The sequence below is a fragment of the Onychomys torridus genome, chromosome 5, assembly GCF_903995425.1.
Source record: "Onychomys torridus chromosome 5, mOncTor1.1, whole genome shotgun sequence".
In the NCBI taxonomy this organism is placed as follows: Eukaryota; Metazoa; Chordata; class Mammalia; order Rodentia; family Cricetidae; genus Onychomys; species Onychomys torridus.
Window position 1 is genome coordinate 91,519,912 of NC_050447.1, and position 13,077 is coordinate 91,532,988.

Sequence of the window (13,077 nt, forward strand, 5' to 3'; positions counted from 1 at the left end):
TTTGCAGCAGATACTTCTTTTATTTAGGAAAGGAATCTTTGCTGTCAGCTCTGGCTCCTGAGAGAGAAGTGGGGTGGCAAGATTAGATGTGCTATTATTCTTAAGTGCCAACCTGGGATGGCCACCCTGCAGCCTCTGAGGAGGCCCAGGACTGACAGTGTCTCTCAGGTTAGAGAGTGTTTCTATACTGTGTTGGTGCCATGATGCCCAGGGCTCCCTCTGCAGGGTCCGGTCAGCCCACTAGCCACACCTGTGTATTTAACAATACTGTAGAAATCTGCTTGTCTACTCCAAGATTGACAATAAAAATAAAACAATTTGTTCAGTAAACTATAGTAAAAAGCTCCAAATGTCATAAAAACTATCTTCCATACAATGGAAAGGCTTTTGGTTCTTTCTGGGTGAAAGATGGCCCACTTCACTGGGCAGGGGTACAGGCTGTTGCTGGGTGACTCAGAGGACAAGAGTCGCTTTCTTCCCCACTCCAGGTCCTGCCAGGATGCCTAGGGCTGTTCTGCAGTTGCTTGGTCCCTGGCAGCAAGGACAAGCTCTGTGAGGGCTGGGAAGCTCTTGATGTCACTGGTCTGCAAGCCCATCTTTTGTATCTGCAAAGGCCATGAGAAAGAATTATCACTGTGAAGAGATCTGAGTGGGGAAAGAGGCCCCTATTAAAATCATGACAACTTCATTTACCCTGCTCCCATTAAGGTAGAAAGAGTTCCCAAAGGAAGGAGGAAAAAGTCTTCTGCTACAGCCAAGGACTGGCTTATTGCAAAACTGCACGTTTTGGGTCAAATGCTTCATATTCTAAGAAGCTAGCATGTTCGAGTCCCTCAGTCCACCACACTAGACTGGCCAGGGCGAGAGTCTCTTCTGTGGGCTTCAGAAAATGCTAGGAGAGAAAAGCCCTTGTGCGGAGAATTAAAAAAGATTCTTTGGCTACAGAGTTTTCCATCAAGCACCAGCTGAGCTCTCCTTTTCTCAGCACCCTTCTCAGAGTGTGATGGACTGAAGACGCACAGCGCTTGAACTGCAGCAGAGCCTACACAGCCTCCTCCTCCCTTCTGCTCTCACTCTGCCCGTGTCTGGAGCAAGCTGTCCTGCTTGGGAGAAGACTGCAAATTCCTCATGACATAAGCATGGGAGCTGATGTTTGCAGGCTGTCTGTCTCTCTATTTTTAAGACAGACTCTCCCAATCTAACTCACAGCAATCCTCCTGCCTAAGCATCCCAAATGCGGGGGTAACAAGCTATGTGTAAACCCAGACTGGAAAGGAAGAAGTTTCCTACATCTGTAAATTTGGTGGTACTGAGGATATCACTGCAGCCGACCCTATATGCTGCCATCAGCCATCTACCATGACCATGACCTGAAAATCAGGGTTTTACAGGACACACAGCAAGAGGTTGCAGGCCCCGCCACGGCTCAGGACTTCAGGCAGCAAGGGCAGGTATGCTGACAGCCCAAGCACAGGCTGAAGCACCAGGGCCAACCTTGCTGCTGGGAGGGATGCTCTGTATGCCTCCCTACCTTTTCTATCTCCCACTTCCTGGCAGGCATCCTCCTCGTTAGCAAGTTGGGCCTGACTCTTTTCTATCACTAGCCCTAGGGAGGTGACACCCCAGCCCTGGACCCAGGCAGGCCCTCAGAGCCAGGCTCAAGGTGCTGGTACCTGTTCTCCCAGGAACTCCACATCCAGGGCCAGCTGCAACCGGATCTTGTCGTCATCACTCATGCCACCGCTGGAGCTGACAGGGTTGGTGGCTGGGGCTCTCCTGGCCTGTTTGAGGCGCTTCAGGCTTTCCTCCATCTTCTTCACTGAGTTTAGCACATCGGACACAGTCTCAAAGTACCTTGGGCACAAGACAGTAATGAAGGGTTGGTAACTAAACAGATACTGGTGACACCAAGCAGGAATTTGCTTTGCAAGCAAGATAGTCTTAAGATGGCAATGATGGGGTTGGGGATTTAGCTCAGTGGTAGAGTGCTTGCCTAGTAAGCACAAGGCCCTGGGTTCGGTCCTCAGCTCCAGATTAAAAAAAAAAAAAGATGGCAATGACATGCACAACAGCTCAACTGGGAAATGTGCTGTCATATTTCCTAGGTCTCCAGGATGAGGCACCCTGAGAACTTAAGAAATGAGTGTACAGGGGCTGGAGGGATGGCAGAGACAGGGGAGTCATAGTTTTCTGGTCAGCCAGCACAGCTGAACTGGTGAGCTCGAAGCTCAATAAGACCCGGTGGTCTCAACAAGGTAGAGAATGATGGAAGACGGCACTGGTAACTGACCCCTGGCCTCCCGTGTACATACGAATAGAAACACCAGTCCTAAACACAAGTGACCGAGGGCATGTCCTTTCCAGGTGGAGGACCCTCTGCAGCACATCCCAAGACCAGTCAAGCAATCTGCCTCTTAAAGTACAAACATATCTCAGGACTTTCAAAGATGCTCACTTACCCCCAAACTCTCATTGTAACATTAAAATCAGTCACTTTCTCACCTGGTTAGCAAGCTGGCTGTTTGGCACTGGGGCTTTATTTGCCTACAAAACCATAGGATTAGGCACTATTGGTTCTAAACTGACCCACAACAAAGTGGGGGTTGGGGGCTGAACTCAGAAAAAAAACAAACTGCAAACGGTGACTAGTAATTAAATCAATAGCAAAACGAAGCAATAAACTTCCAAAGGGCCAAGAAGTGATTCCATTAGCCATAAGTTAGCTGGGAAGAGATGCAATGAACTGTCCTGACTGGGGCCTTCTGCTGTGATTATAGTTTACATGCAGACTTCCTCTTCTCACCAGAAGCCATCCCATCATCTAGTGGGACCAGCTAGAGTGACAGCTGAGGAGAGGAAGGACTGGCTGGGCTGAGCAGGGACGGCAGTAAAGGTGCCCCTGGAATTCAGGGTTGGGGACTCACAGAACCCAGGTCAGCCTGACTGTAATGCAGGTGGAGGAGGGGTGGGTAGGGAGGGACTGGACCAAGAGACTGCTCACACCTTGCCCATGGGCAGTTCTGTGATTTCTTGCTGATACATCTACGTGCAACCCAATGCTCCAGGAAGCCCTGCCATGCCCATGCCCAGGGTGTATAGGCAGCCTCCAGCATCCATTAGCTTACTTGTGTGTGCTCTCAGACAGGGCTTCCTGCAGCCATTGCCGCATCACTGCTGGCTTCACCTTGTTCCCGTGTCCACGCTGAAGCTGGTAAAATGGCTTCAGTGCACTGTCCACGTAAGAAGAGGCTGTGCTGGGGACCTCCTGGAATACCGTTGTCAGCAGGAGAAGGACATAAGGAAACAAAAACAGAGTCATCATACCATCACTGTTCAGCAAACAGCTTCATCCCTCCCAGAAAGTAACCAGAGGGCCACAGAAGTCATCTGGGAACAGCAGTGTACCAAGGAAGAGCCCCTGCCCCACACCTGCCCCTCTGCTCCAGGTCAGGCGTGACTCTGGGACAGGATGCACAGGGCTGAGTACTGACTCCTCCACTAGGAGATGCCCAGGGCTGGTTTTACATCTTGCTGAAGCAGCAAGGATGGCACAGGGGACTTGATTCCTTACTCTATAGGGGAAGACTGCCTCGGGGTCCAGTGGAGACTGATGTGCTCTACAAACTCACACACCATGACGCCCACAGAATAGAAGGAAATGGAAGGCCCCTGGCATTGTGCCCAAGCCCCTCCCATCCAAGTGGGGGCTTCAGGCTCAACAACAAACAGTAAAACAAGATACTTCTGTTGGGGGCTGGAGATATGGCTCAGAGGTTAAGAGCACTGGCTCTTCTTCCAGAGGTCATGAGTTCAACTCCCAGCAACCACATGATGGCTCACAACCATATGTAATGAGATCTGAAGCCCTCTTCTGGTGTGCAGGCAGAACACTGTATACATAATAAAATCTTTTAATTAAAAAAAAAAAAGATACTTCTGTTACATGATAATTCTACTGCACAACTAAATCTGCTTCACTTGCTTTTTGTGTCAGAGTCTGACTTTGTAGCTCAGGATGGAATCAAATCTGTGATCCTCCTCTTAGCCTCCCAAGTGCTGGGATTACATGTGTAAAATAAATCTAAAACAAAAATTTTTAATAGTTTCCTTTTTTTAAAGAAAGTACTTTTCTAGCCAGCTGCGGTACTATATGCCTTTAATTCCAGCACTCCAGAGGTAGGGGCAAACCAATCTCTGTAGAGCTGAGGCCACCTTGGTTCATATAGTGAGTTCCAAGCTAGTTAGGACTCACATGTACAAAAGAGTACTTTTCCTTAAGACCCAAAGCCCCCAGGCCCCAAGTGCACACTGTGGGCTGTGGTGGTAGCTAGCTCCTGAACCTTTGGAGTCCCTTACCTCAGACCACCCTGATGCCTGCCTGTAGCCCACATCTCCCTGACCACACACACCACAGAACTCTCTCCAGAAGTGACACTGACCTTATTGGTCCTGCGGTAAAGCCTGGGAACCTCCAGGGCACTCTTCAGATAACTGAAGCAAGACTCACTCAGGTCCTGGACAATCCTGCTGCTCAGAGCTGGCACGTGGGCAGACAAAGAACTCTGAGAGTCTTCCAGGGCCGCTGTGGACACAGGGCAGCTGGACTGAGTCACTGGTCCAGCCTAGGGCAAGCTCCATTAAAGTGTGACCACAGCATTTAGAGTGCACTAACAAATCATGTCATTGTGTAAATCAAGGATCTCATTTACAGAAGTTAAAGAACAAAACAGGAACAACCAGGGATTTACAACTGGAGCTTGGATGTTAGCTTAAACACTCCCTGCAGTCTATGGTATTTTACTTGATGTTATTTCCTACTCAAAGATTCTGAGTCTGAGTTAATTTTTTACCTGAGATAGATGAAAAATTCTTGAAGCCGATCATTTCAAGTTTTGGCTTGACTATCTTCAGGAGTTCTGGAAGCTGAAACACACATTTTGGACACTAGTTTCTTCTTTCAATCGGAACAAGTGGCTTTTCACCCACATACTCAGACATGATTAACAAGTGCTGAAACCTAAGCCAGAACTCAGGTCAAAGTTCCCATCAATGGGAGTCATGCTCTCGGCACAGAAGCACTCAGCATGGGACACTGGCTGCATGGCCACTGAGGGCGGAGGAAAAGCAAAAACTCATCCTGCAGCTCTCCACCACACAGAAACTGCTCACAGTAAACAGACCATGTTTTCTCAGAAAACACAATGCATTTATTCAATCACACAAAATATAAACAGTGGAAAGCAAAATCTACCTGAAGGCATAAATTCTATGTGTGTCCCATAAAGTTCTCTGAATTCTGAGAGCTAAACATGGGTTCGACAAGGAAAACAGGTGGGGAACTTCTCAAACATTTGGGGCAGTGAACTACAATTACAACTCAGCCCACCACAGGCTGTGCTCCAGCAGAGCTGAGCTGAGGACGGAAAAGTAGAGCCTGACTGCTCAGTGGTTGGTTAGGTTACTCGCCAGGAAGTGAAGATATGGCTCACTCAGAGGTTGACCGTGGAGAGGACAAGTAGGGAAATGTCCTCTAGGGCAGAATGTCCTGGCCAGGTTCCCGTGATCCCAGAATTTACAGACCCATATATCTACCAGTGCAGTGAGGCTCACCCATTCCTGAAGTCTGTCCAGGTCTGCAACCACATACACCAGCTGAGTGCTGGAAATGGAGGCGGCCTGTACTTCTGAAGGATGGCTTCCTTGGTCTTCGGAAGGGTCTTTGCTGCCAGCCAAAGGTTTTTTAGTTTCCTTGGTGCTTTCATTAGAAATAGGCCTGACAGAAAGCTGGGAAAAGATTTCAAGGGTCATTCACTGACTCTGAGACACAGGGCATTTGTATATGCTCAGGAGCTCTGCACACACACTAGCTGTTTGTGGAGTTCAATGCACAAACACCAAGAGAAGGCCAGCATGTCTATCCCAGGCAGGTTTTGGCCCTGCTCTTCTTGGAATTGCTGTTCTTGACTGTCTTCTGAGACAGCCAGTGGGGCAAGAGAGTCTGAGGAAGTTTTTGAGCAGATGGGAGGGAGGAGAGAGAGAAGCCCTGACTTTCACAGAGCGCCCATCCCACCTGGCACCTCAGCTTAGAAATAAACCCTCACCACAGCCACATACAAAAGTCATTTTGCCAAATTACAGAACAGAGATTCAAGGTGCTTACCGTTCCAAGCCACGGGGTAACAGCTGACAGAGCGATGGCTAGACCTCACCTGCTCCAAGCCTGTGCTCTGCTCCAGAGTAGGGTGTGCCTGTCATGGCACTGTCCTCTTTGCGGTGGACTTCTTTTAAAGACTACCCCATTTATAGATCCTGCACCATGAGGACTGGCTTCTGTGTCTGTCACTGAGGGTGTCCCTGAGGTGGCTCTGAAGACTGAGGTCTGCAAGGACCTACAGCTGGTGCCCAGTTCTTAGTAATACTGACCTCCTGGGGATAAGAGCCCTGGGCTTCACCGACTTTCAATAACTGAGCAGTGCCTGGAGAGCTAATACATTTGACTGGCTGAAGAAGATGAGGAGATCCTAAGATGGAAAGTAACTACTTTCATTTTGATGATCATATGACCGTTTAAAACTTAAACCTATTTACTTTCATTTCTAATATTTTTCATTAAAATGAACATTTTATTTCCGAGATGCTTTAGGGAGTCTGATTTTGAGAAGAGAAACAAACTTATTGGGTGGGAATCCTCAATAAGTAATCCTGATCATGTGGCCAGGTGCCCACAGCTAGATCCAATACCATGGGACACTTGGAATATCCTGTGGGTGTTTAGCCACATGCCACTCTGAGTCCCACCAGCGCTAACTGTAGAGAGGGGCTGCATGCTACTCACCTCACTGACAAACACAGAGAACCGGGCCAGAATCTGTAGTGTGAGCCTCCACAGACGGTGTGCCAACAAAGGCAAGAACATCTCATCAGACCAGCATTTCTCCAGACTGCTCCATGTTTTGTGAGAAGCCAATAGGCAATATGGACTTCCGTCTGGAGAAAAACCATAGACCCAGGGCATATCATTGGGTTACAGCTGCCACTGGCACACAACTCAAAGTAAAGCCCAGGCATGCCGTGGCCTCACGGCTACAGAGATGCTGGACCAGCACAAGACCATGTGAGGTGTTTGATAACTCACCTGACATTGTTTCCCATGCATGGGGGTTAGCATCAAACACAGCACTGAACTATCTTTTAACGGGTACTTTATACCACAGCAATACACACAATGGCATGTGGCAGCTTGCAAGGCTTAAATTTCAGTTTTTAACCTCTCTTCCCCACCTCAACATGCCTACTATCCACACAGAGGAGGGCAATCCCTTACGACTACTTTTGCAGAGATGAACAGAAACAACTCCACAACTCGGTAAGAGTAAGCCTGGGATAGACCTGGCTGTGTTAGAGCAGGCACTTAAGTAGGATAACCAGGAACCTGTGTGGCACAGAAATACTGTCTCAATGGCTACCAAGAATGGTGTGTCATGAGCATGAACACCTGCAGCTGCCACCTGCTTAGAATCCCAGAGGCCTAGCTGTGCTCCAACTGAGTCTTTCCCAGGAAGGGACAAGATCATGCAGACCCACGAGCAGCCTTCACATAGCTGAGTTGGGGGCAGGAAAGAAGGTGAACTGCCAAAGCCGACAGACAGCTGATTGAATCTACAGCACTCCACACTGGAAGTGCCTAATGTCAAGAGTGCTGGTCACAGAGTCTGGAGTGTGGTGAGCACACACACAGGTATAGTCCTGACATGCTGCATTCAGGATAGAAAAGGTCAATTTTGAACTTTGTAAAGCATCCCTTTCTATCATCTCTCCAAAGCAAGAAATTCAATGAGCCAAAAGACTCTTGTCTTTGGCTGTTGTCTTAAAAAAAGAAATTTCTGAGAACTTAGCTTACTAGTACAGCGCTTGCCCAGCATATTATGGGGCCCTGGGTTCAGCAGTGCATTTTTAAAAAGAGGTTAAGCCAGTGTCCTTACAGCACAACTTACTGTATGGTGAGAAAAGGCAGGAGCACTCTCGGGACCAGGGTTGAGCTGGCTGGTGAGCTCAGCTAACCCCTTTAGGGACACCTGCTGTTTCCATTCTAAGGTTACCTGGGGCGTCTTCTAGCCCGTCTGTGAGTGATGCTTCTAAGGATCCTGCCACTTCTCTAAACCTGAGAAAGAAGGACATGCATCAGTGTTGGCGGTTCTGCAAATGCTGTTCCTTGCTTAGTCTCCTTTCCTGCCCACTGACACTTGATATTCTCCAGGATGTCCAAGATGCCCTTCTTTCTTTCACTGTGTCAATTAAGCCACTTTCCTGTGGAGTTCTGTGCTATTTGCGCTAGTCTCAAATACACCCCATGCAAGCCTTATTAGGAGGATTCCCTTAAGTTCCACTTACAGTAACACTTCAAGGCCACAGAGTGCTTGCTATCTCTAAACCCCTACACCAGCAATACCACAGCCAAGAAACGTCTCAAACTAAGACACAGGAAAGCTGGCTTTCACCTGCGTTTGTCACTTGAGAGAGATTTCTAAAGTCCCTGTCAACCCTGGGATCACTGAACATGCCCTTCAGCCTCTGCTGACCTTCCCGCTGCTCCTACATCCTGAGGACAGCCAGTTCCCAGCGTCCAAACACCTGTCCGATCTGAGTTCACTAACAGAGACAGCATATTTTCCTGACTGCAGAATGAAGGTGTTCTACTCATCTGACAACTGGAAGCTTCCATGGACATTGTTTCCCACCACACCAACCTCTGCACATCTTGTACTTGCTAACTCCCTCATTAACAGGGAATTCTGACTCATGCTCAAGACCGAGTTACCTAAGAGACACTTTTACAGTCACTCCTGGAAATGAACTGTGCAGATGCTAGGGAAGTCTACACTAGGCTGGCCTGGGCAGAGGAGAGGCACGGAGCAGAGAGAGGCGGTGAGAGCTGCAGGAAGCAGCCCCCAAGTGCTGGAGAAAGGGCCGAAGGTGGCAGCAGTACACAGCCGCTCCTAGAACTCTGCCTCAGCTCCACAGCACCTTACCAAACACAGGAAAGGAGCCTGATGCAGAGGCCTAGGGACTGGCTCCACTGTCCACAATGGAAAGATGGCGTCTAAGAGGCCCAAGGTGAGGATGTGTCATGTCACGGTTGGGGTACTCAGCGAAGACTATAGTACCAAACACAGAGCATGATACTAGAAAGGAAAACAGGTTTAGTTTGGCAAACTAGGTAAAGGAATAAGGCGCCAAGTTATGTGAACATTTATGACAATTCACAGAAATGATGGAAAGAGAGCCCTGACAGCTAGCACTCCACATAGCAATGGTACATCTGCTGGTGAGCCAAGAAACACAACTCAGAAAGAAAGGCCAAGACAGCAGGCATGACTGCCGTAGGGAGGCCAGTGCCTTGCAAAGCTGCTGACCATGATGGTGAACCCTGAGCACCCATGCTGTGGCCTTCAGATGCACTAGAGTCACTGTCCATACATGGGACCTCAGTAGGAGAGGTAAGACATCTAAACGCTAACATTTGGGTTTGGGGAAAGACTCTACCTACACTCCTCCCTGAGCATCATGGTCTACAGGAAAGTAAAAGCACTCTTACAAAATGACACCTGGGGCAGCCTAGAGTAGAGGGTGCTGCTTTCTCTCTGCTTTAAGTACCAGACATCATGAAAGTATACATAATCCGTGGACATGCAGCTCTGAGAATGGGGAATAGGGAAATGGGGTGAAGATACCTAAACCTTTATATCATGCATTCCACATCACAGAAGGAACTACAAATCATACACTCACTAGAATGTTCTGGGAGCACATTCCAGAAACTTCAGGTTGAAGGCCAGCACCACTCTGTTCAATCTGAAGCTGTCTGGGTCATGTGTGCATTTACTTTATCCACTAGGGACTGAATGTAGATCTACTTTCCAACATGCCTGTAAGGGCCAACGTCAAGCAGACAGATCAAGATCTCTGGAATGAGCAGACCTAAGATGTGCTCATGAGAAAGGCTGTGGGCTGGGCTGCCTTTTCCTGAGGGTGGGCATGCAGTGCATGTCAAGTGCAGCAGTTCACACTGATCCTGAGAGCATATTAGTATATCTTAGGAAAATGTCCGACTCCCAGAATCCTATCCTAGGGCTTCCTTTCTGTGTTTTTGGTTTTTTGAGACAGGGTCTCCCAGAGTAGTCCAGTCTGGAATCTTCTCACCCTGCATCACAAATGCTAAGTGACAGGTATATGCATGCCACCATATCCTGACTCAGGTTTGTTTTAAATGGTCCTGAAGTATTTGAGGTGATCGTGTCATTCTGACCTGTTGGCATGTTGGCAGAGCTGCCATTTCCTTAGAATAAATACCCCATACAAAGTCTTTACTTACATTATTTCTTATAAGAGAGAACAACGGAGCTGAAAAGAGCTGCACTTTATAATTCAAGCATAATCTTAAATGGCAAATGAGACAGTATATGAAGGCTAAGTCTTCAAACGCCTGGGCAAATCTGGGGACAACGGGAGTTTCTGCAGAGACTGGCCGAGTTTCAGTATGGTTTTAGCTGTCAACTGGAGCCATGTGTAGGGCTCCTCAGCACCTGTGGGTAGGCAGCTTGGGTGACTGGAATTCGGTATGCTAGGTGGTTTAGACCTAAAGCAGTCTAAGTAAACCAGGGGACCCAGCACCGACTGTTACAGTCCTGCTCACAGGAACAGTGCTGTGCTGCTATCAATGCTAAACCTGGCCCTGAGCTGTCCCACCCCGGCTCCACTGATGCTCATGAACAACTGTCTCAGTGCAGACCACGGGTCTCACATCAGCAACCCTTTGTTTCTTTCTGAGGAAGAGACCATGGGAAATGACAAGTAAGCTCAGGGCATGGGGGACAAGGACATCTGGCTCAGGCAGCGCAACTCTGCTGTTCAACAGGGACCAGGCAGCTGCCTCTTGAGGCTGTTTCACTCAGCAATCCTCTTCAGAGCTCCACATCACCATCTGGGAAGCACCTGGCCACCCCAACAAGAAAGGCTGCGCTCTTCATGGACACTCCACTCACAAGCTTCAGCACTGCTACTGGACAGGACCTGCCCCACCTCCCTCAGGATACTGCAGAAATGGCAGCTCCTCTCTGTTTGCTTCTTGGGGTAACAAGCTGCTGAGGACTTGTCTGAATTTCTCAGCACTCTACAGACTTGCTTGTTGACATAGGTAATAGATCATGAGATCTGGAAGGGAAGTGTCACTGTCTTCCAGGTCAGGGAACAAAGGTCATAAAGGTCACAGGGGAGAGAAAATAACCACCTGCTCTTCCCAAGCTGAAGGTGGGGGGGGGGGACACAGAGCCAAACACAGGGCCAGGGCTGGAGACAGGTGGTAATGGGACAGGACAGAGTGCCTGCCATCCAGCACCTTCAGTACTCTTCACAAAACCAGAGAGAAGGACTGTGGCAATGAAGCCAAGCCTGGAGTCCAGCTTACTTCAAGATCACTTTCTCTCCCACTACCAGAAAAGACACACTTTCTTGGTAGTTCAGCACTCATGATGTAAGGACATCCTCACTTCAATTCTGCCACCCCCAGAGAACTGCTGCCTGGAGTAATATCCCCTCCCCAAACTTGAAAAACCTTAATAATAATTTTAAGATGTTAATTAACTAGCAAATGCTTGTCAGTTGAGTGTGATGACAAGCACTTTTAATCCTAGTAATTGGGAGGCTGAGGCTAGAGGATCATGATTTTAAGGCCTGCCTGAGCCACACAGCAAGACTATGACTCTACCATGAAAAAGTCTATTTAGAAGTGACTGACCTTATCTGAAAATAAACAGGTAAGTTCCACTTATTGCTGAAGCTGTGATAGGCAGGGTGTGCTCGAAGTCGCTTCACACTGGCCTGGGATCCACACTGCCGTTCAAACCTCTGTACAAAATCCATGCTTACAGTGTATTTCTAGAACAAGAACAGACAATGGGGTTTTCTCTATCAGCAGGCTAGACAGAGTCAGGAGCACATGCTGACCAGGCTGCAGCCGAGACAGTAAAGTTCTACACACAATCAGGCTGCAGCCGACTGACCTTAGGGCAGCTAACTCCCAACTTCCCACCTCATTAGGGCCTCAGCCATGCCCAGACTGGCTCTGTGACTCTCCAACTCTCAGGGAAAAGCCCACACGGAGCCCAGGTGTTACACTGCAAGTCCAGGGCTTTCTAAATGACACACTCCAGTTCCAGGGCAGCCTTGACCTCCACATGGAATCACAGACAGCAGATTAGGCAGCAGAATTCATCAGCACCTCTCTACATGCAGAAGTCATTTAAAAGGGGATGAGGAACGAGAGGATCCATCCTATCATTCCTGGGGTGAGAGGTGAGAGTGCCGACTGATGGACAGCACTGAATGAAGACCACCAGCAGTGACTTAACCTCACAACTGTCTACAAGGGAATCATGACAACCATCCCTCCTCCTACAGACACAGCTAGGAAACACAGTAAGACCATACTTGCCTTCTGTGGGGTCTCCATCTCCTAAGTCCCAGGCTCCCTGCAAACCCCGCTGAACTTTTAGCTCTTTCTGTTAGAAAGGGCTCAATCCTCTGTCACTAAATCCCCAAACTTAAAAGTTCATGCAGACAGGGGTTTCATCGCAGTCAGAGCCACAGGTCTTACAGTTCTTTCAGCTAGTTTGGGATAGCTCTTACCCTCTGGGGGAGTCTAGGTGTAAGAACTGGGACAAGGGGAATGCACTGACTCTGAAAACAGGAAAGACTAAGAGTCCACAGGCCCACCCACTTCAGAAGAAGTGTGGCATGGGCTTCAGGCTGGAGGCATTTATTGAAAGAAGTGATAGAAACCCACAGAAACTGCAGCCACCAACACTGGGCCTGAAGGCCTGCTTGGTCCTGGTCTGGAACTCTGGAGTTCAGGTTCTCTCAGAAAGATTCCCTTCTGAGCCCAAACCTCGGCCCAGTCACCTATGGTCCACATGAGTCTCTAAAGAACACAGCAAAACAGAAAGCTCCCTGATCAGCTAGAGCCCACTCGGCACTTTCACCCCACTTATGGTATCCAATCTAAAAAACACAATAGTTTTT

At 48.5% G+C, this 13,077-nt stretch overlaps 1 protein-coding gene across 2 annotated transcripts in view; it reads right to left on the minus strand.

Moving 5' to 3' along the window:
• Cog2 (component of oligomeric golgi complex 2) overlaps positions 1 to 13,077 on the minus strand; it is a 31,438-nt gene continuing 18,361 nt past the window's right edge. For both annotated transcript variants that reach the window (XM_036187839.1, XM_036187840.1), the window contains 9 exons: positions 11,795 to 11,934; positions 8,100 to 8,161; positions 6,836 to 6,987; positions 5,611 to 5,784; positions 4,851 to 4,923; positions 4,440 to 4,582; positions 3,126 to 3,265; positions 1,674 to 1,854; positions 1 to 605 (listed from right to left, as the gene is read on the minus strand). In XM_036187839.1, the coding sequence (XP_036043732.1) occupies positions 504 to 605; positions 1,674 to 1,854; positions 3,126 to 3,265; positions 4,440 to 4,582; positions 4,851 to 4,923; positions 5,611 to 5,784; positions 6,836 to 6,987; positions 8,100 to 8,161; positions 11,795 to 11,934 (1,167 nt within the window). In that variant the 3' untranslated portion in view covers positions 1 to 503. The remainder of the gene's footprint in view (positions 606 to 1,673; positions 1,855 to 3,125; positions 3,266 to 4,439; positions 4,583 to 4,850; positions 4,924 to 5,610; positions 5,785 to 6,835; positions 6,988 to 8,099; positions 8,162 to 11,794; positions 11,935 to 13,077) is intronic.